At 34.8% G+C, this 24,948-nt stretch overlaps 1 protein-coding gene across 1 annotated transcript in view; it reads left to right on the forward strand.

Annotated features, from left to right (window-relative positions):
• Positions 1–24,948, forward strand: part of sdk1b (sidekick cell adhesion molecule 1b) — a 405,910-nt gene that overhangs the window by 368,345 nt on the left and 12,617 nt on the right. The window contains exons 34-41 of the mRNA XM_056461991.1: positions 1,315–1,385; positions 2,289–2,418; positions 5,244–5,300; positions 5,719–5,820; positions 13,946–14,061; positions 19,956–20,142; positions 21,964–22,101; positions 24,780–24,941. Of these exons, the coding sequence (XP_056317966.1) occupies positions 1,315–1,385; positions 2,289–2,418; positions 5,244–5,300; positions 5,719–5,820; positions 13,946–14,061; positions 19,956–20,142; positions 21,964–22,101; positions 24,780–24,941 (963 nt within the window). The remainder of the gene's footprint in view (positions 1–1,314; positions 1,386–2,288; positions 2,419–5,243; positions 5,301–5,718; positions 5,821–13,945; positions 14,062–19,955; positions 20,143–21,963; positions 22,102–24,779; positions 24,942–24,948) is intronic.

The following is a 24,948-nucleotide window of genomic DNA, read 5'->3' on the forward strand; positions in this document are numbered from 1 at the left end:
TATCAAGATAGATATCAAGATGGATGGATGGATGGATGGATGGATGGATAAGTCAGATGAATGACTGGATGAATCAATGGATGATAAGATATCAAGATAGATAGATAGATATCAAGATAGATATCAAGATAGATAGATAGATAGATAGATAGATAGATAGATAGATAGATAGATAGATAGATAGATAGATAGATAGATAGATAGATAGATAGATAGATATCAAGATAGATAGATAGATAGATAGATAGATAGATAGATAGATAGATAGATAGATAGATAGATAGATAGATAGATAGATAGATAGATAGATAGATAGATAGATAGATAGATAGATATCAAGATAGATAGATAGATAGATAGATAGATAGATAGATAGATAGATAGATAGATAGATAGATAGATAGATAGATAGATAGATAGATAGATAGATAGATATCAAGATAGATAGATAGATATCAAGATAGATAGATAGATAGATAGATAGATAGATAGATAGATAGATAGATAGATAGATAGATAGATAGATAGATAGATAGATAGATAGATAGATAGATAGATATCAAGATAGATAGATAGATAGATAGATAGATAGATAGATAGATAGATAGATAGATAGATAGATAGATAGATAGATAGATAGATAGATAGATAGATAGATAGATAGATAGATAGATAGATAGATAGATAGATAGATAGATGGACGGATGGATGCATGGACAGGGAGGCAGACAGACAGAGAGATGGAATGACAGATAGATAGATAAACAGACAGATGGATGGATGGATGGATGGATGGAATGACAGATAGATAATTGACAGACAGACTGGTAAATAGACTGGGAATGACAGATGGATGGATTGAAGGATGGAAAGATGGATGAATAGATAGATAGATAGACCGGTAAATGGATGGACGGATGGTCGGGCAGATGGACTGATGGAATGACAGATAGATAGATAAACAGACAGAAAGATGGATGGATGGAAGTACAGATAGATAGATAGATAGATAGATAGATAGATAGATAGATAGATAGATAGATAGATAGATAGATAGATAGATAGATAGATAGATAGATAGATAGATAGATAGATAGATAGATAGATAGATAGATAGATGGATGGATGGATGGATGGATGGATGGATGGATGGAAGGACAGATAAATAGACAGATAGACAGGTAAATAGATAGAAAGATGGATGGACTGACGGACAGATGGATAGATAAATAGATAGATAGAAAAATGGATGGATGAATGGATGGAGGGATGGATAAACTTTGATTGACTGATGTTGTTCTTCTGTGTGTTTAGTTCCAGGTGAAGCTCCTGTCATTTTGCTTGTCAAACCTTCAACCACCACGTCTGTGATTGTCCAGTGGCAGGTAAACATTTGGAAGACAGTAAGCTGAAAGAGGCTTTAACAGTCTTATCCACCCCAAACCTTTAAACATTGCTGTTACTCTTGTTATCAGCATTTCTCTCTAGTCTTGCTGACCTTTTGAAGTGCTTTACAGGATTGCCTAACTGTCAAAACCGTCTAATCAAGTTATCTCAGAAGGCATAGTAGCCCTCTTCGTTGTGGGATCATGCTGAGACGATGCCTTTAAATGCGAGCTACGTTTCGGATCGGGCCTTTAGCGTGAGAAGACGTCACAAGAACTTTTCCTGTCCTTCCATTTAACCGAAGTTCAGGGGTTCAGATTTGTCCAAAAGTGTTTAACAGCAGACTCGTGTGCAAAGTTTTCAGCTGCCCTCTCAATGTTAATTACATTTGGCATGCAGGTTCTTAGCCTTTCTCTTTACCCTCTAATTAGTTCACAGTCACTTCACGTACCTCCTCTATCTATCCGCACACATACGGATACATTCGCAAAGCTGCCCTGTTTTGACCCCATCTTAATTAACTTTGCCTATAACACTGATCACATACTAAATAAGACACGTCCATAATAGAATAGGAGAGTGAGAATGCGAGTCAGTGTAAAGAACAACCAGATCAGGCCTTTACTGACCTGTGGTCCAGATAACTTGTCCTCTGTTGATCTGCGCTATCTCTTGGGCTGACATGCATTGTGCTGTAATTACTTTCTGTCATCGTCTCCAACTGCTAATTAGCTGGCAGTAGGCAGCATAGGCACTGCCTTTAACATTCTTTCATTAAGTAGCATGGCAGGTCATATGCTGAAAAGTCAGGTGAATATTTCCTAGCCACAGTTAAATGGAGTAATTAAACGGCACTTTGCAGCTCGGAGACTGACTGAAGCTCAATATTTCTGTGTCCGCAGCCGCCTGCGGAGGGAACTGTCAACGGGATTCTGGTGGGCTATCGCGTGTATTACCGCGAACTTCCAAGTGAGAACAACCCAAAAGCAGCCCAATCAACCAACCAATCAACAATCAGTTCGGAGTTCAGAGGTTAGTTCATCTTGTCTTCTTCTGTCGATCTTTGTAGACATGAGACAATATTGTCTCAAAATTCCATCTTGCAATTTGTATGTCTGTTGTTCTGTTTGTGTTTTATTAATTGTCATTTTATTTGTCCATCTGTCTGTTCTAGCTAACGGTCATTGTGTTGTGTCGACTGCAGTTTCTAGGAAAAAATGAACGCTATGGGGCAGTATGATCAGGGCTCCACAATAAGGACTTCCCGATGGCCTAGGGCCAGCGTGCAAGACTCTCGGGACAGTAGACAGGATCGTTAAAGATCGTAGAAGTTTCATTTGGCTGCGACTGTTTGTCATTGCGTCTTAAAGGGGCTCGCACAGCGGATGTTAGATGGTGCTCCGTGGCACGACAGAAATATGAACAACCGTGCATTTTAGAACTGTAAACATAGCCTAGATTTCTATCAGGGTATGTACACCAGCGCTGCAAGTCGGCGGCTATTCGCAGTGCTCAGCTATGAGCCAGGACACTGTTCATGTTTCTGTTTAAAATAAAATGTAAAATAAAATGCGTTAGTGATGCCCGGGTCATCTCATAACCCGCAGACCACAGGGTAAAGTAATTGTCACTTTATTTAATTCTCTAGACCCTATATTAATATTTGGGAATGTATATTTTCATATTATTTTAAACTGAAACTGAACAGTTTAATATAGGCTACACTTTTTTATCATAATTATTTGATAATTATTTATTTTATGTATAATAGCATTTTGTTTAACAAACCAGGTTGTGTTTTGGCTGCGGAAGTATATCGGACCTTGTCTTGACGCACTTACTTCACTTCAAATGATACTAGTTTTTTCAATTTAGTTTTGTCATTAACGTCAAACTGGCCGAGAAATGTCAGCTTTGCTAAAAGTCGCCGATGAAGGACAAAACACCATATTGTTTTATCTGATTTTATGGTGTGAGCACGTTGTTTTTTTATAACCTGGTAATAACTACGTTACGTTACCCTATTACCGAAAACAAAACCTCAAGGCTCATGATAAAAGTCAACAGCACACAGCATGCATGGTGGCTAAAAGGGTTGAGGAGAACCCTTTATCTGCTCCACTGAACTTGATTGCGAGACGTATTGTATGAACGAAGAGAATTGTAAGTGCATCGACAAACTCATCAACACAGCATATCACGTCATTAAGAATCAACAGCCATTTCTGTCATTCAAACGGTGTCAGTGTCTGTATCAGTGTCAATAAAACAGCTTCATTCATTTTTATATGATTTATGTCAACTTTGTCAGCTGTTTTAATGTAATAAGAGAGTCTAGACCATTTATCAGAATCAGAATCAGAAAGAGCTTTATTGCCAGGTATGTTCACACATACGAGGAACTTGTTTTCGTGACAGAGCTTCTACAGTGCAACAGAATAACAGAGACAGGACAAAAAACAGATAATAAATATATTAAAAAAAAAATAAAATAGAAGTAGCGAGTGCAAATTGACAAGTGTATGTAGATGTTTATTACTATATACAACGTTATATGTTCAGCTGTTATGTGCAAATTGGCATGTAAAGTGTGTTATTAAATAAGTGTATATGTGTATAAAAGTGTATAGCAAGTAGTGATGTTGGTTTCGCAATTATATACAGACTCACCACAGTATAAGAAACAATGCAATACTAGCTGTACATAATGTGGAGTCATTAAAAAAATTAAGTAAAATTCAAAATTTGAAATTAAAATCGTTGCATATTTTTTTTAGATCATTGAAGAAAGAGCCCATGGCTCCACCTAGCACCAACCGACGGCAAGTTTAGTGTGATATTTAACAAAATTACCAATAATTACAAATGAATAGGCAAAGTCAGCTAAGTGAGCCACTTGTATAATTAAATATACAAAAAACAAATACATTTATTCATTTCCATACTACTATTTTTGTTTGCTATATATATATATATATATATATATATATATATATATATATATATATATATAATTTATTTTATTTTTTATTTTTTTTTAAATACATCACAATTGTATTTTTTTTTATTTGCAGTTGTATTTAAAGAAAAGTTATGCGAAATATAAAAAGTGGATGTATGTTTGGCTTTCGACACATTATTTAACATATGTGGCTAAGAAATAACTATTAACTTTTTTTTGGAGGGGCCAGAACCAGGCAAGTAAAATCTGAACCACTGGTCCGATTGGGCCAGTAGAAAACATCCTTAGCGTTGAAACCTTATGATGCCATCAACTTTTGTTCCTTTTCACACTAATAATAGGACAAAATGTATAGTAACAAAAATGTATAGTATTTTAAATTTGCAAAAAATGTAGACAGTGCCCTCTAGTGGATTGTTTTTGTCTGAAACGTGCAATGTAATGTACCCGGAGCAACGTGACTTCTGTCTGTTGTAATATATGTTATTTTTTCCTCATTTTTAAATCGCTTTGGATAAAAGCTTCTGCTAAATGACTAAATGTAAATGTATTTTATCAAGTTCTGTCTGTTGTTCTGTCTATCTGTCATTCTATTCATCTATCAAATTGGTTATCGTTGCTGAACTGTCACTCCATGAATCTGTTTGACTGTAATTATTTTATCCAGTGATTTTGGTTGTTGTTAATTTTATAATGGTAATATTAATAATATAATAATGATGATACTGTTATATTTTGTGTGATATAGGTTTCGTCTATAGTGCTGCTTTCTCTTTCAGATGTTTTGTCTTCTCTTCTCTTCTCAAATGCATATTAAGCAGTGTCCCATGTGTAATTTCTCTCTTTTCTCTTCCCCCTTCTCTCTCTCTCTGGGTTTATTTCACTACTCAAACAGCTAAGAGCACTTTTAAGACAGTGAGCAGCCCTTCATTAACGGAATTTGAATTAACGCGTAAGTATTTTTTTGATACTATTTTAATTGCTGAGTTGTTTCAATAGTTGTAATCTTTGAAGTGTTAACAGTCACATTCAGGCCCGAAGGCTTTCAAACTCTGTGTTCACTCCTCTGATCTCCTCTACCTCTATAACAAACACTTCCTCTAGTCTTTACGCTTTGTTGTTTAGCCTCTGGTCCTGTCATGATCTGCTGTGAGGAAGGGGAAAAAAATGTACATCTATTTTGTTCTCCACCTCATTTCCACTCCCTTCATCTCATATCCTCGTCCCTCTTTGCTTAGCTTTCTTTCTTTTCTTTTATTTCTCCTTTTTTTAGTGGGGTCTTTTTTCTGTGTTTCCCTAAACTGGTGTTTAAACACTCTTTGACTGCACCTTCCATCTTAGATTTTTTATTCTTTAACTGTGTTTTTCAGAGCTCAGCAAGTACAGACGGTACGCGATTGTCATGACAGCATTTAATGTTGTTGGAGAGAGCCCTTCAAGTGCACCTGTAGAGGTGTTTGTGGGAGAAGCAGGTATGGTTTTATGCCTCATTAAGGTCACTCATAAGGTCTGTCTGTCTGTCTGTCATTTTATCTGTCTGTCTGTCTGTCTGTCTGTCTGTCTGTCTGTCTGTCTGTCTGTCTGTCTGTCTGTCTGTCTGTCTGTCTGTCTGTCTGTCTGTCATTTTATCTGTCTGTCTGTCTGTCTTTCTGTCTGTCTGTCTGTCTGTCTGTCTGTCTGTCATTTTATCTGTCTGTCTGTCTGTCTGTCTGTCTGTCTGTCTGTCTGTCTGTCTGTCTGTCATTTTATCTGTCTGTCTGTCTGTCTGTCTTTCTGTCTGTCTGTCTGTCTGTCTGTCTGTCTGTCATTTTATCTGTCTGTCTGTCATTATATCTGTCTGTCATTATATCTGTCTGTCATTTTATCTGTCTGTCTGTCTGTCTGTCTGTCTGTCTGTCTGTCTGTCTGTCTGTCTGTCATTTTATCTGTCTGTCATTATATCTGTCTGTCATTTTATCTGTCTGTCTGTCTGTCTGTCTGTCTGTCATTTTATCTGTCTGTCTATCTGTCTGTCTGTCTGTGTGTCTGTCATTTTATCTGTCTGTCTGTCTGTCATTTTATCTGTCTGTCTGTCTGTCATTTTATCTGTCTGTCTGTCTGTCTGTCTGTCTGTCTGTCTGTCTGTCATTTTATCTGTCTGGCTGTCTGTCTATCTGTCTGTCTGTCTGTCTGTCTGTCTGTATGTCATTTTATCTGTCTGTCTGTCTGTCTGTCATTTTATCTGTCTGTCTGTCTATCTGTCTGTCTGTCTGTCTGTCTGTCTGTCATTTTATCTGTCTGTCTGTCATTATATCTGTCTGTCATTATATCTGTCTGTCATTTTATCTGTCTGTATGTCTGTCTGTCTGTCTGTCATTTTATCTGTCTGTCTATCTGTCTGTCTGTCTGTGTGTCTGTCTGTCATTTTATCTGTCTGTCTGTCTGTCTGTCATTTTATCTGTCTGTCTGTCTGTCTGTCTGTCATTTTATCTGTCTGGCTGTCTGTCTATCTGTCTGTCTGTCTGTCTGTATGTCATTTTATCTGTCTATCTGTCTGTCTGTCATTTTATCTGTATGTGTGTGTGTCTGTCTGTCTGTTATTTCATTTGTCTGTATATCTCTCTGTCTGTCTGTCTGTCTGTCTGTCTGTCTGTCTGTCTGTCTTATTGTGATTTTGTTTGTCTGTCTGTCCTTTTATCTGTCTGTCTGTCTGTCTGTCTGTCTGTCTGTCTGTCTGTCATTTTATCTCTCCACCTGTCTGTCTGTCTGTCTGTCTGTCTGTCTGTCTGTCTGTCTGTCTGTCTGTCATTTTATTTATCCACCTGTCTGTCTGTCTGTCTGTCTGTCTGTCTGTCATTTTATCTATCCACCTGTCTGTTTGTCTGTCTGTCTGTCTGTCTGTCTGTCTGTCTGTCATTTTATCTATCCACCTGTCTGTCTGTCTCTCTTTCCCTTTGTCATTTTGTCTACTTGTCTGTCTGTTTGTCTATCTATCTGTCTGTGCATCTGTCTGTCTATCTATCATATCTGTCTGTCTGTCTAACTGTCTGTCTGTTATTTTATTTGTCTGTATATCTCTCTGTCTTTTTGTGATTTTCTTTGCCTGTCTGTCCTTTTATTTGTCTGTCTGTCTTTCACTTTTACTGTCTGTCTGTCATTTTGTCTGTCTTTCACTTTTACTGTCTGTCTGTCTGTCCGTCTGTCTGTTATTTTATCTATAAACCTGTATGTCTACCCATCTATCTATCATGTCTGTCTGTCTGTCTGTCTGTCTGTCTGTCTGTCTGTCTGTCTATCTATCATGTCTGTCTGTCTGTCATATCTGTCTGTCTATCTATCATATCTGTCTGTCTGTCTATCTGTCTATCATATCTGTCTGTCTGTCCATGGTAAATCCAAAGAAACTTTTTTCACATGTTGCTTTTGTTAGATCCTACATTGTATATATACGTGCATGTGATGCTCTGTTTGATGGTTGTTTGTGGCTGACCACTTAGAGTTCAGGAATTGTTAACGAGGAGTACATTTACACATTAGTGATAAGAGTGAGATGGATATTATACACAGTCCTTCCTCAAAGTCACACAGTCTGTTTGATCTGGATATGAGCTCTGTGGAAAAGAAAAGAGGCACATGAATCCCACTTTGTGGACCAATTATCTGCACAGCCTATTAGACAACGCAGAGCAGATCCATTTGCATGACCTATTGATAATGTGCTGTAGACCAGTTTTAACTATCCAGTGGAAATCAATTTTGCCAGCGATATGTTGTCTGGCCAGGGGATTTATATAAAAGCAATCAGTTATTTCAAAAGGCAAGACACTGCAGGTGAAAAGGGTAAAAACATTAACTAATAGTCATCAGCATATTTCCACAGTTGATTGATTACATTAAGAAATGCATTTACAATTTTTTATTGCAAGTTTTCTAAAAATTTAATGCTTAAATATGCAAATGAGGCATTGTTTGCATACATTTCTATAACAATCTTTATTTATTTATTTATTCATTCATTTTATTTATATATTTATTTGTTTATTTATTTATTTATTTATTTTTGTATTATTTGTTTTATCTTTAATCATCAATCAATTTATTGGTATCATCATCATTACCATGTTTATTGTTTTTCTATTTTTATTTTATTTACATTTTTTTACAGATTTATTTAGATATTTATTGACGTTAGATTTAAAGGTTCTTACAGAGGGGATTTTGAGAATCTTTTTTATCAGTCAATCAATTATTATTATTATTATTATTATTATTATTATTATTATTATTATTATTATTATTATTATTATTATTATTATTATTATTATATTATGTGTTTATTATTATTATATTATGTGTTTATTATTGTGTTTGTTATTATTATTATTATTATTATTATTATTATTATTATTATTATTATTATTATTATGTGTTTATAATAATAATAATTATTATTATTATTATTGTTGTTATGCGTTTTTTATTATTATTATTGTGCATTTATTATTATTATTATTATTATTATTATTATTATTATTATTATTATTATTATTATGTGTTTATTATTATGCGTTTATTATTATTATGCACTTATTATTGTTAATATTATTATTATTTTACATAAATCTTTATATATTTATTGACATGTTAGATTTAAAGGTTCTTACAGGGGGATTTTGAGATTCTCTTTTTATCCCTCTATAAATCACAAAATACTGTGAACAGCCAGAAATAAATCTCAGATTTTTGTAGAATAAAATGTTTTATATAATCAGGCAAAAAAGCATGAACACATCTCTCTGTAAAAATCTTAGTTGACAGAAATGAATAAAAAACAATTTTATTTGATTATTTTGTTAAAGAGCCCTTATTATTTATTTTTAAAAAATGTTTTAAAATGGTTTTGGGGGTCTCCAACAACTCTGATATGCATCCAAGGTCAAAAAACACTTTCATTGCCTTATAATATGCATTTATTTTTTCGTAATTTTCCCAGCGACTCCCATATGATTCATTCAGCAATTCATTTGTTCCCAAACCCCTCCTTAGCGCGATGCTAATCTGCGCTGATTGGACCGATGACACAGTATGTTGCGATTTGATCGACTGTGTTCAGCACGAGACAGAGAAGCGCCCACCATGTCTTATCAACATTGTTGAAGTAGCCAGAGTGCAGAGTGTGTGTGAACCCAATACAGAAGTGCATTAAAGCAATGCAGTTTAACACCAGCTTAGATATAAGTAAAAACAACAACACACATTCAGTATTAATCCAGACAGTCACAAAAGCTGAAATATTTTGAAACTTGGCCGCCGCAGGTGTGTAGGAAGACCCATCGGAATGACAGAGGACAGCAAGCTCACAAACGCATTTAAATTAATAAAAAAAGCGGCAACCGTTACATTTTTTATGTGGTTTTGACATTATATGTGAATGTAGAGTTAACCAGACACAGTAGAAGCCACATGGAGCGATTACAAGAAACAAAACACAATTAAAAACATAATTTGCAGGCTAGAGAAAACAAGGAGGCTACCATTTTAATCACACTTACTTTCACTTGTGAAATAAGTGAAGAAACTGGTCTATGAATGGTGTACTGACAAAGTTAATGTCAAGCTCTGACAAAGTCCCATACATCAATTGTATTTTCTGATCCCTTCTTCAACAAACAGCCGATGAATCCCAGTGCAGGGTAGATTATTGCATTAATCATTAGGACGTTCACTTATTATGTTCACTCATCTTCCGTCATGATCAGTCGCACACTCTGCTAGTGTCTGAAGGGAAAGGCTCGTCCACGTTTTACCGCATCCAGCACTTCATATTTGGTATTGTTTTGTGTCTACGTCGATACAAACAGGCAAAAGATCCTGACAAACGACGAATCATTTAAACGACTCTGAGTCGACGTTTTTATTTTAAAAAATCTATATTTTTAAACACTTTCAGATTTAACCCTAAGCTGGATGTTTCCATTCACTTACAGCTGTTCCACACTGCATGGAAGGAAATTTTCAAAAACCCATAATAGAGGCTCTTTAATCAAAATCTAAAAACAGATATTTATAAAGTGCTATAAACAAAACACTTAAATAGGCATTTTGAAAGTTTTCTTTCATTAAGACTGACAAAAAAAAGTGTCAAATCTCAAAATTGACAGATATGAAAAACTGTATTTTAGTCTGTATCTCACCTTAAATAAAGGTAGTCATAATGCCATACCTCACACTGTGTGTAATAACTGTAATTATATATTCACCATGTACAAGAGCTTTCATGAATACACTATATATCAAATAGGGTGCATGATATGACCTTCTTTCAGTCTATAGGCTGTGTTTGTGTGTGTGTGAATGTGTGTCAAACGTTAATTTGACTGTAAATTCATCTGATATGTAGAGCATTATGAAAGCCCATTACCTAAGCTAATTTAAAAAATGAGCCGTGTGCACAAATCAGATTAGTGTGCACATCTGACCTCTGAACGATGACGGCACATCATTAAATACATTGTCCCTCTGGCATGACTTTAACACGCAAAGACAACAAGGCCATCTTAATTATACATCTCTCATTACAGAAGTGTAGAATGAGCTGAAATAAGAGTTTCACACGTACAGCTCAAAGTCACACATAGAGCATGAAGTCCAACTGAACAACACATCTGTGAAATATATATCTGTGTTTGAGTGGACGGGTGTGATTGTGAAGTGATATAGCTTGTAGTAAAATGTAAAATCCAAAATCAGCATAATTGAGTTCACCCTATTTTGAAAATAAATATTTAATTAATTTCTCAGTGAATATAGACAATGTATTGTGGTGCATTTAAACAAAACAGATTTATTAAACAGATATATTTATTAAAATAATATTTTAGCCACCAAACATAATTAGAAATTGAAAGAAAATGCAATTAAATTCAAGCAAAATATTGCAAAAAAATAACAACCTACAAAATTTCAACAATTTTTTTTAAATTTTTTGCTTCTCTTTTTTAAAATTTGTATTTAACTTTTTTTCTAAAACACAAATTTGGGTGTACTAGTTTTTGAACTGTTATCCTAAGTTATTTTGTTAGATAAGCTCCAGATTTGGCTTCAGTACTGACTAATCTAAAGTATTTGCACAAATATAATATTGTATAGCTTCCTATAAAAATATATTAATTTAAAATATAGATTTGTGAGGGGTGTACTTATATATGCCGAGCACTATACATACAAATATTTTTGTTTAAATTTACCCAATGTTATATTTTAATTTTAAGTAATTTTACTATGTAAAATAGATATACCCATACATACATACATACATACATACATACATACATACATACATACATACATACTGTACACACATACATACATACATACATACTGTACACACATACATACATACATACATACATACATACATACATACATACATACATACATACATACATACATACATACTGTACACACATACATACATACATACATACATACATACATACATACATACATACATACATACATACATACTGTACACACATACATACATACATACATACATACATACATACATACATACATACATACATACATACATACGTACGTACGTACATACATACATACATACATACATACATACATACATACATACACACACATAAATACATACATACATACATACATACATACATACATACATACATACATACATACATACATACATAACAAATTCATTTATAGAGAGAGAGTTGAAGTCAGAATTATTACCCCCGTTTTTTTCCTCCCCCAATTTCTGTTCAACTGAGAGAAAACTTTTCAACACATTTCTAAACATATTAGTTTTAATAACTCATTTCTAATAACTGATTTATTTTATCTTTGCCATGATGACAGTAAATAATATTTGACTAGATATTTTTCAAGACATTCTATACAGCTTAAAGTGACATTTAAAGGCTTAACTAGGTTAATTAGGTTAACTAGGCAGGTTAGGGTAATTAGGCAAGTTATTGTATAACAATGGTTTGTTCTGTAGACTATTGAAAAAAATATAGCTTAAAGGGGCTAATAATATTGACCTTAAAATGGTTTTAAAAAATTAAAAACTGCTTTTATTCTAGCCAGAATAAAACAAATAAGACTTTCTCCAGAAGAAAAAATATTATCAGACATACTGTGAAAAAGTCGTTGCTCTGTTAAACATAATTTGCGAATGATTCGAAAAAGAAGAAAAAAAATCAAAGGGCGGCTAATAATTCTGACTTCAACTGTATATAAATCTTTCATTAACCTTTTGGCTTAGTCCTTTTATTCATCAGGAGTCGCCGCAGCGGAATGAACTGCCAACTTATCCCCCATATGTTTTACACAGCGAATGCTATAATATTCTATAAAAACATCTGTCATAATATATTATTATAATATTATAATATAATATTTTATAATAGGTTTTATAAATTTATTACAATGTTTAATATATATTAATATTTATATTATATTTTACAGCATTTATTTTTAAAGAAATAAATTAAATTATAGGAAAATAATCAAATTTAAAATATAAAAATATAATTTTTAAATAATTGTAATTAAATATTATAATTCAACAAATAATAATTAAATTAATTGGAAATACATTTTAATGTACAGGACAATATATAGTGCCAAAATGTGTTTTGTTTAGTTTTTTGTGAACATAAAAATTAATTTTAACAAAATAAAAAAAAAAATTATACTAGATTGTATATATTTGTTTAAATGTTCATTCATTTATTCATTTTTGGCTTAGTCCCTTTATTCATTAGAGGTCGCCAAAGCAGAATAAACCGCCAGCTTATACAGCATATGTTTTACACAGCGAATGCCTGCAACCTATCACTGGGAAACACCCATATACTCTCATTCTCACACATACACTACGGCCAATTTAGTTTATCCAATTTACCTATAGCGCATGTCTTTGGACTGTGGGGGAAACCGGAGCACCCGGAGGAAACCCACACAAACACTGGGAGAACATACTCCACACAGAAATGCCAACTTGCCAAGCTACCTTCCAACGCTAACCACTGTGCCATCATGCTGCCCTTATTATACTGTTTAGTATATGTTGCTATTTATATTTTAATTCAATTAATCCTATAAGAATACTAACTACATTTTTATTATTTATTTATTTGTTTATTTATGTTCTAAATGTAGAATAATCTATAACATATTAATTGGATTAATTTAAATTAACCATTATAATTAAACAAATAATCGTTATTACATATTTATTTTAACAGAACAATATATATAGTGCCAAATACAGTACATGCTTTTTTCTTGAATTTAAAGCTGAAGTTCGACAGCTGGTCTTTTTATACAGAGACATTACATTTTGTGCATCTCAGTGCGCCAATAAATCACTAAACTTCTGTTTCCTTTCAGTTTAGTCCCTGTTCATTATGCCACAGAGAAATGTCAGCTGGCATTTGGCCTTTATATGAGGCAGATAGTCTATAACATAAATGGTTTTCCCACTGTGATGGTTTTGTTATGACTTATTCTATCCCCTGTTGACACATGCATGTTTGACTTGCTTTAAAATTCGGGTTTTATGTGTGTTTGTGTTCACAGCTCCGTCAGTGGCTCCTCAGAACATTCAGGTGAAGTCAGTGTCCTCCAGTCAGCTGGATGTGGAGTGGCAGCCTCCACCCGTCGAGACGCAAAACGGAAATATTCAGGGATACAAGGTGAGGAGAACTGATTTGACCCAAATGCATGTACAAATTATTATCCTTACGACCATTTATTTAAATGCTAATGTAAAGAAAACATCCAAAATACATTTCATTTTGTCCCACTGTACCAATTTCTGTCTGTGGATTTAAATGTATAATTTTAAAGCCTGTCATCTTAAAATAAACTAATAAATTCTCCTGCGCTGAGCAAGACTTCATATAGTTTTATTGATATCTATAGATTATTTTGAGGCATGTAAACAATAACAATAGTCCTAATGTATTTCCTGTTTTATAATTTTAATTTCCATAGCTTCTGAAAATCCGAAAAGGTCCACATATTGATACATTTCTTATTGACCACTGTGTTAACATTTGTTACGGCTGAATTGCCAATTAATAGTTTGATGGCAAGCAGGAACTGTTCATGGACCAATGATATTGCCTTATTGAAATGTCTATATCCTGAAGGTTTTTACTAAAGGATATGTTTGTACATATATAGTATAGTTATAAATTCAACATTTTATTCTTCAGATTCTCAAGATTTTTTTCTTTCTGTTTGCAGTATTTTTGCATATTTATTTGCATATTTAAATTCCAATTTGCTTAAATTTAAAGCACAATTTTATAGTCAACATTTTATAGTCATTTGCCTTTCATAGTCAACTGGGGAATTATGGCGATAATTTACCTAATAGTTAATGCTTTTGTTTGATTGATAACAGCCATATATGTTATTTATTTATTTATTTACTTATCTATTGAATGTTAGACAAAAAGATTAAGCATTGGTTTTATATTTATATTATGGTTGTCAAGATCCTGGAATTCGGTACCAGTTGGTACTGAAATTTAAAAAATTTTAAAACATCACGTATTTTCCATTGTGTTTACGTGCTCAACAGAAATGGCTGTGATTGGCCGTGAAGGTCATTGGTTCACAGAACTCACCGCTGTTTACTGGATGTAACCACAGAAATGGGACACTGGAGCATTTTAAAGCTGCGATTTATTAGCAGATCCTATGTCAGCTTATAGACAAACCAGCTGGTCAACGTGACTTTGAAATGCTCCAGTGTATCTGTGGTTACACACAGGAAACAGCGGTGAGTTCGGTGAACTGATGACCTTTACTGCCAATCAGAGTCATTTCTGCTGAGCACGTGAAAACAATGGCAAATCAGCGCAGTTTAAGAACGTGCTCCACAGTGCTCAAATGTTCGTGGGAAAATTTCAGTACCGATTGTATCAATCTTCAGTATCATGACAACCATAAAATCGTGACAACCCCAATAGTTATATATATTACAGCTGAAGTCAGAATTTTTAGCCCCCCTGTTTATTTTTTCCCCCAATTTCTGTTTAACAGAGAAAGGATTTTTTTTCAACATATTTCTAAACATAATTGTTTTAATAACTGATAATGCCATGATGACAGTAAATAATAATTGACTAGATATTATTCAAGACACTTCTATACAGCTTAAAGTGACATTTAAAGGCTTAACTAGGTTAATTAGGTTAACTAGGCAGGTTAGGGTAATTAGGCAAGTTAATGTATAATGATGGCTTGTTCTGTAGACTATCAAAAAAAGAGCTTAAAGAGCTTATATTGACCTTAAAATGGCCTTAAAATTATGACCTTAAAATTATAGACAAATAATAACATTTAAAATATAAAAATATTAATTGAATTCATTTAAATGAAACATTATAATTAAACAAATGGGCAGACAAAATATATATATATTTATATAAATGTGTGTATGTGTACTGCATGGGTTGATTGTTTATTTATTATTATATGATTATTAGTATAAGTCTGCTGTGGACTTCAATGACATACATTTAAATGTGTCACCAAGACACTAAGATCAAATGTGTATCCTGTGTGAGCTCAAATAAATCATTGGGTAAAATCAATTATATGAGCGATATCACACGAGTAGCAGTACAATGTGGCTGTATATCGAAACTAGTGGAAGGCGTGCGTAAGTGTTCCACAAGTGACGGTAAACAGCCACATCGCACTGCTACTCGTGTGATATTGCGTTTATACAACAATTCAAAGGTATCATGTGTATATAAAAGAAAATCAAACACGATAGTCTAAAAACTCTTTTGTATGTGGAACTACTTTCTTTCCCCCTTCCGTCACATCTGCAGCTGACGTCTGAACAGCAGAAACCATTGTTCATTCATCAACGTCACTTTACAGCTAATATTTGAATGATTCTCTAGCGTAATGTCTAACGTGATGACAAAACAGGTGATTTTGCTGACATTTTAAGATTATAAGGCTGAACTGCATGAAATGCCATCAGTCTACAGAGATTTCACAGTATTTCTCTGCTGCAATCGGGAGATCACAATATTACTATGGTATAAATACAGCACTAAAACTTACAAAAGAGAGAGATGGACTTAGAAAGTCACTTACCTGTTAAATAATTATTAGTTTAAAATTGCACTGTTTTTTCTCTTAGAGCTTATTATACAGTCTCTGTCGCCATCTTGTGGATGAACATCATCAATCGTCTTTACTCAAAGACAGGCTAATGACTATAAATATATATAAACTTAAATTTATATATATAAATATATATATAATCTATAAGTTTTTAAAACAGGCACTATCCTTGTAATAAAAGGCATAGATGCAATCTAAACAACCACATTCTTGACTAAAAAGACTCTAAAGTTCATTATGTTGTCCAACAGCAGCAATTTTGTCAAACTGTAGAGTGTCCTCTGCTTGTCGCTGTATGTGGGCGGAGTAATACACAACGGTGAAGAGGCTGGACGAGTGCTGTTACTGGCAGAATATCGCACGGCTATCAGCCAATTAGATTCAAGAACCAGACAGAACTGTTGTGAAAAATTGTTCATAGAATGTTTTAATTGTCAAACGCTTATTTACATGCCTGGAAATCACCCCTAATTTCCGTGCACATTGTGTGTGTCACATTTGCCACCGTGGGTCGATTACTCCAATGCATGAACGCGGAATGCACAATTGTTTAGTCGGATGTAAGGCCAGACTTTTCTGAAAAGTATTTCCAAAAGCAGTCAGGCAGTCCATCTGTTTACCGGCATAAATAAACTGTCTCTCATCAGCAGTCTGTCTTCTCTTATCTCGCTGTCATCTGTTGATTTCACCGCATTAGCTTCCACTGTTGTTTTCCTATTTATGCCATCTGTACATCTGTCTCTCGCAGACATTTCTACAGGAACTGGTTATGAATCCTTCTGTTCTGTCCACAAACACACAAAGTATCAATTCGCAGATATTCATATTTCATTTAAATCACGTTTCGGTGCGAGTGTTTGTGTATTTAAAGAATTACTTCATCCAAAAGTGATCATTTTGTCATCATTTAGTCACCCTAGTGTTATTTTATATCCATATGGCTTTCCATTTTATGATAGTATGCAAAAGGAGATTACAAATGTATTTAGTTGCTCAATGAATGAAAAACGCAGCTGTCAAGGATCCAAAATATATAGAATATAGACCACATGTGTATGAGAAACATGTCTTTAATATAAGAGTATAAACATCATTTATCATAAATGTATGATAAAGACATCTTTATTATGGGAATATAGACCACATATGTATGACAAAAACATTTTATCTTATATTTATTATAAGCACTACTATTTGCACTATCAATAAAAGTGCTTGGTCTGTATTATTTAATCCTCATATAATTCATTTAAAATCTGTTCACATTCCGGGACCTGAGGAAATGTTCTTTTATAAACAGTCATAACTTTTTCAACTAAAACCATATTTGATCTTATCATGTTTATATTCCTAATAAATAATTTACATAATAATTCATGTAATTTATTTAGAACAAAACAGGAACAAAAATTGTTCTACGGTATTACAATTAAACAGTGGTGGAAAGAGTACTGAAAAATCATACTCGAGTAAAAGTATCATTACTTGGCTAAAAATGTAGTGCAAGTAGAGTAAAATGTATCTGTTGTAAATATTACTCAAAGTATGAGTAAAAAGTAGCCCTTTCAAATGTACTCAAGAGTAGTAAGTAGTGAGTATTACGCTGTTAAAAGCTGATACATTTACATATAATTTGTGGATGTAGGTAAACGTAACATTCTGTAGTGCAATTAGTTATTGCCCAGCAGGCACACAACATCATCAGACGTTATTATTAGGTTAGATTTAGTTTGTGACATCAGGTGACCAAAATTCAACGTCTAGCCAGCGTCTAAGGACAATGCTATTTTTATATCCAATAATGACGTCAAATGACGTTGATATTTGGTCGATTTTATGTTGTTAGAAAGTAACCAAAATCCAACGTCGACCCAACAACTTAAACCAACATCATATTGACGTCAAATACTGACATTTATTCATCAGGTATGGCAACCAAAATCCAACGTCTGATAAATGTCAATAGTGTTAACGTCCACACAACGTCAAGCTGTTACATCATTAGACGTTGATATTTGGTTGGTTTAAGTTGGACGTTGGACATTGATGTTGGCCTGACATTGAGTTCTGATGTCAACTCGATTTTAATTTCCAAACAAAATGCAACATCCCCATGACGTTGGGGTACAACGTCAATCTGACGTCATGTTGAGGTCTTTTGCCTGCTGGGTGTTTAAGGCCATTTCGGTCATCATACAGTAAACATCCATCATCATGTCATCAGTGACATGCATCTAAACATGGGTCAATGTGTGTAAAAATCTTCTCCACCCATGTCTTGAGGTAATTCATTATGATGCGATTTACCTTCTATGTGTGATAGACAAGAAATGTCATCGTTCAATGGCAAAGATAAAATAAATCAGAAATGAGAAATGAGGTATTAAAACTTTTATGTTTAGAAATGTGTTGAAAAAAATCTCTCCATAAAACAGAAATTGGGGGAAAAAATAAACAGGGGGCTAATAATTTAGGAGGGCTAATAATTCTGACCTCAACTGTAAATATATGTCTTGTTGATGCCCTTTCAGCCGCAACCCATCAATGGGAAACATCCATACACACTCATTCACACACACACTCATACTCTACAGTCAATTTTTAGCACACCCAATTCACCAATACCACATGTCTTTGGACTTGTGGGGTGAACCGGAGCACCTGGAAGAAACCCACGTGAACACGGGAGAACATCCAAACTCCACACAGAAGTGCCAACTGACCCAGCCGAGGCTCGAACGAGCAACCTTCTTGCTGTGAGGCGAATGTGCTACCCACTGCGCCACTGTGTCACCCCGCGTCGTCCATATTTTTTTAAGTCATCGGTCATGATCAGTCCTGTGATCCCCCGCATTCCGCTAGTGTCTGAATGGGAAAGCGCGTTCACATTTTACCAGATCTGGAACTTTATATTTGGTGATGTACCGTATCAACGTTGACGCGTTCAAGCTAAAGATCAGAAGTCAAATATTTCATTAAAGAATCAATAGTTTTAAACACGGTGCACTTTCAGATTTAAACCTCAGCTGGATGTTTTCATTCATTTTGTGCCGTGTTTCACACTGCATGGAAGGTCATTTTCAAAAACCCATAATAGGGGCTCTTTAAAAAAAGTTAAAATAGAATGAAGGTCTACCAGAATCTAAGCATTTCTTTTTAATTATGAAACAATTGAGCCAAATGCATTGCAAAGATTACATACAATTTTTTATTTTGCATAGTTGAATTCCTAAGGATCAGTAAAGCTGAAATAATAATAATAAACATTTTTTAATTCATTAAAATAGAAAGCGAATTATTTTAGGTCCAAGTATTTCTTCTATAATTAGCTTGATGAAGAACAAATATGTTTATACAAATCAGAAAAATATATGATTTTAGAAATTTGTTGTTCATGATAATTTGTTTATGAACTGGTCACTTTCTCCTCCAGATCCATTACTGGGAGAAGGACCGTCAGAATGAGACAGAGAAGGAGCTGGTTCTGTTCGTTCCAGAAACAAGCGTGCACCTGAAGAACCTGACGTCCTACACTAGCTACCTGGTGCAGCTCTCTGCGTTTAACGCAGCAGGAGACGGGCCGCTCAGCACCGCCCGTAAAGGACGAACCCTGCAGGCTGGTAAGTCCCGCTGAGATCCTGTTACGCTCATCCGGATGCCTGCGTGCCAAACAAACAACCCAGACGTCCAAAACATTCAGAGCGCGTCAGTCTTCTGGCAATACTGTTTTCATTCAGAAACTTCATGTGGAGCTTGTTGCTGTTGCCTCAGTTAGAGCCTTTAAACAAGGTTTTGTAAAGTTTGATTCAACTTTGCTGTAATAAAAATGACCAACATACAGTACTCAAATTCAAAACTCCTGAATTAGCTTTTGTTCCATTTAGACATACAGTTGAAGGCAAAATTATTAGCTCTCCTGTGAATTATTTTCTTTTTCACATATTTTACAAGTGAAGTTTAACAAAACAAGCACATTTTAACAGTATTTCCTATTGTATTTCTGTCTTCTGGAGAAGTATTTTTCTTAGTTTGTTTTGCTGGAACAAGAGCATTTTTAATTTATATCTAAATGATTTTAAGTTTATTACTATTTGCCCCTTTTTTCGATTGGCTACTTAGTAAACAGCTATTGTCTAATGACTTGCCTAATTAACCTAGATTCACCCTTAAATTGCACTTTAAAATGAATTTTAGTATCTTGCGAAATAACTGCCAAAATACACTCACCGGCCACTTTATTAGGTACACCTTACTAGTACTGGGTTGGGACTCCATCTTGCCTTCAGAACTGCCTTAATCCTTAATGGAATAGATTCAACAAGGTACAGGAAATATTCCTCAGAGATTTTGGTTCATATTGACATAGCATCACGCAGTTGCTGAAGATTTTGTCGGCTGCACATCCATGATGTGAATCTCCCGTTCCACCACATCCCAAAGCTGCTCTATTGGATTGAGTTCTGGTGGCTATGGATGCCATTTGAGTACAGTGAACTCATTGTCATGTTCAAGAAGTCAGTCTGAGATAATTCGCGCTTTATGACATGGTGTGTTATCCTGCTGGAAGTAGCCATCAGAAGATGGATACACTGTGGTCATAAAGGGATAAACATGGTCAGCAACAATACTCAGGTAGGCTGTGGCATTGACAAGATGCTAAATTGGTACTAATGGGCCCAAAGTGTGCAAAGAAAATATCCCCCACACCATTACACCACCAGCAGCCTGAACTGTTGATACAAGGAAGGATGGATCCATGCTTTCGTGTTGTTGAGGACAAATTCTGACCCTACCATCCGTATGTCGCAGCAGAAATCGAGACTCAATAAGAACAGGCAATGCTTTTTCAATCTTCTATTTTCCAATTTTTGTGAGCCTATGCCAATTGTAGCTTTAGTTTCCTGTTCTGAGCTGACAGGAGTGGCACCCAGTGTGGTCTTCTGCTGCTGTAGCCCATCCGCCTCAAGGTTAAACGTGTTGTGCATTCAGAGGTGCTTATCTGCATACCTCAGTTGTAACAAGTGGTTATTTGAGTTACTGTTGCCTTTCTATCAGCTGGAGCCAGTCTGGCCATTCTCCTCTGACCTCTGGCATCAACAAGGCATTTGCGCCCACAGAACTGCCGCTCACTGGATATTTTCTCTTTTTCAGGCCATTCTCTGTAAACCCTAGAGATGGTTGTGCGTGAAAATCCCACTAGATCAGCAGTTTCTGAAATACTCAGACCAGCCCGTCTGGCATGTCTTGACCATGTCTACATGCCTAAATGTATTGAGTTGCTGCCACGTGATTGGCTGATTAGAATTTTGCATTAACGAGCAGTTGGACAGACACCCAACTTTTGAATGCTTGACTATTTTTGTTATTTGTACCGATTTTCTTCATGGAAATCAGTTTATTTAGCAAGAATGTTTATGAGGTCTCTCTGTTTCTCTCTTCAGCTCCTGGATCCCCCAGTCGTGTGGTATTTTCGGAGGTGACAGGAAGCTCTCTGAATGTGTCGTGGGGGGTTCCTCTGCAGCCCAATGGAGTCCTGGAGGGATACAGAGTGATGTATGAGCCCACCGCACCTGTACATGGTGAGTAAATGCAGAAAACAGCACCATTGTAATCCATGTCATCATTATTCATATTATAATCAATTACGTTTAAGTTTTAAGTACAAACTAAATGGATTTCCAAGCAAATACTTTGTGTCTTTGTTGAAGTGATTGAGAAGTTTCTGGAATGTTATTCAGTATGTTTGGTAACTGTTCTTTTAACGGGGAGCTATTATGTAAAAATCACTTTTATAAGAGCACAGTTTTGTGGCAAAAGTCTGTGAATATAACCAGCTTCTAATGGTAATTTTTTTATTAATTTTCTTTCTCTCTTTGTACATGTCATCAGAAGGGACAAGCCCCTTACATAGGCCGTTAGCCTTGTTTTGAAATCTGCCACTATGCTGACACACAGACATTTATAGCTCCGCCCTCTTTTGAAAAGGGCACAATTACTTTAAATTAATTTATTAATTAATTTAATTAATTTAAATTTAAAGTGACAGTCACCAAAATGACAATTAAGATCAAAGCCTAAAAGGAACAGTTTTAAAGCATTATAAAATATTATTTGTTGCATGTTTTGAGCTAAAATTTCACAAATACACTCATAATAGACATCAGAGACTTATTTTACATCTTAAAACAGACACAAAATCAACAACATTTGCAATTGTTTGCAGTTGTCCAAAATTCTTAGTTTAAGCGCAAAATTATCGCAAAAAAAATTAATAATCTCATAAAACATCCAATTTTAAACCATATAATCAAATTATATTAATGTCAGTGTGCAATTAATTGTTTTACATGACTTATAGACGTTACATAGCAGCGCACGTGATGTATTTGAGCGTCTCACGAAAAATGACATCTCACTTCGCCCTCACAATCCTAGCATTACATGAAAGTGGAGGGAAAAAGTTTTGCAACCTATGTGGCAAGCAGACATGGATGTAGCATTAAGCGTGAGTGATTTACATGTGAAGTCAATGCAAAGATGCCATTAGACATCCTGTGGCACAAATTGAGTGAATGAGATGGCGCGAATTTGGCGATTCATGTGTTTGACGTGCCTCAGACAGCAAAAGAAAGTGGGAGCAAACATCTAACAAATGGAGCAATGGAACAGACAGAAAAATAAGCAGCTTACAATGATGGAGATTGGTTCAAGGATGATGGCCGCTGGACGTGACTGAATTGAAGGACATTTTTTTTGCTGTACATGTGTGGCTGGTATTTGTGTGTCAAATTGATAAATGATTTCGCTCCACTTTTTCCCTGCCATTGACACTTGCATGCCATTGACAAGTTTTACTGTTTTAGTAGGATGCCCTAAAGCAGTGGTGTCCAAACTCGGTCCAACTTGCCTCAACACACCTGAAAGGATGTTTCTAGAAAGCCCAGGTGTGTATGATTGGGGTTGGAACTAAACTTTGCAAGACACCGGCCCTCCAGGACCGAGTTTGGGCACCCCTGCCCTAAAGCGTGTCCTGACAGAGGTACATGATGTCTGATTCTCCGGGGAGTCAACTGAGAACGAGAGTTATTCAACCTACCTTTGGCTTTATCCCTACCGATTTACATCTTTGCTTGACAAGAGACCAAAATAAAGAAGCTTTATTTTTATTTTTTATCATTTGTGTCATGAAGATTGCACATCTAACATAGTAGGCTCTTAATATGGTAAATAATTTCTGGGAATTATCACCATTACATTTTTAGCAAAAAGCGCAAACAAATCGTTAAAAACTAGGGGATCTGTTAAAAGGTCCCATTTAATGCTAGGGTGGTTTTCTTTTTTTAGACATTCCTGTATTTCAGCTCTATTTCTTGTGAACTGACTTATTATGAAAGACAAATACAACAAATAAGGTAAAGCTATAGAAAATATTAAAGTGCTTGAAAATGTTCAGTTTCTCTGGATTTATTAGGAATATATTGGAGCAAAATGTTACAAATTACCTCTACATTTTTCTACTTATTTATTTAGTTGTGATTGAAAATAATAATTTGAAATAATTGAAAATAATCCACCAAATATTGCATTCCTTAATTTAAAGCATTGGTACTATATTGCCTAAGATGAATACAATTTTTGGTATCACTTTATTTCTATGGTCCCTTTAATGTATTTTGTTGAATTTAAGTTACATTGCATCTACATGTCAACTATTTATCATTATAGTGTATAGAATGTAAGTAGACTGTTAGGTTGGGGTTAGGGTAAGGGTTAGTGTAAGTTGATATATGCTTGCAAAGTCTCTTATAATCAGTTAAATGTCTGTTGAAGGAGCAGTATCAGCAGATATAAAGCAGACAGTACTCAAAATGAGAATTGTACAGTACTCAATTTTAAGCAGACAGTACTCAAAATAATACTCAAATGAGAATGAATTGGCATGTAGTTGTAATACAACTTTTAGACAAGAAAATGTGCAATAGGGACCATCAAAATGAAGTCTTACCTTTTTTTGTAATTTTAATGCTCTAAATGACAACATGTTTATTTAAAATTTGAAAGAAATGTCATAAATAGTTAACAGAATAAAACAAGTATTAAATGTTAATGTCTTTTGAACTCTTGATGACTTCCACAAAAAGCTTTGAGACATTGCATAAGGTTGCCATGATGGATGCTTGTTAGAGGGTGTTCCAACAAAGTATGACTGACCAGACAGTGTATCATACAATATTAATGAAGAGGTTTGACTTGACAGGAGTCAGTAAGACAGTCACAGTGGACATCAAGGGAAACTGGCAACGCTGGCTGAAGGTTCGAGACCTGATGAGGGGCGTCGTCTATCGATTTAAGGTGCAGGCCAGAACCATTAGTTACGGACCCGAGCTGGAAGCCAATATCACCGCAGGACCAGTGGAAGGTATGAG

Source organism: Danio aesculapii, chromosome 1 (genome assembly GCF_903798145.1).
Source record: "Danio aesculapii chromosome 1, fDanAes4.1, whole genome shotgun sequence".
Taxonomy (NCBI): domain Eukaryota; kingdom Metazoa; phylum Chordata; class Actinopteri; order Cypriniformes; family Danionidae; genus Danio; species Danio aesculapii.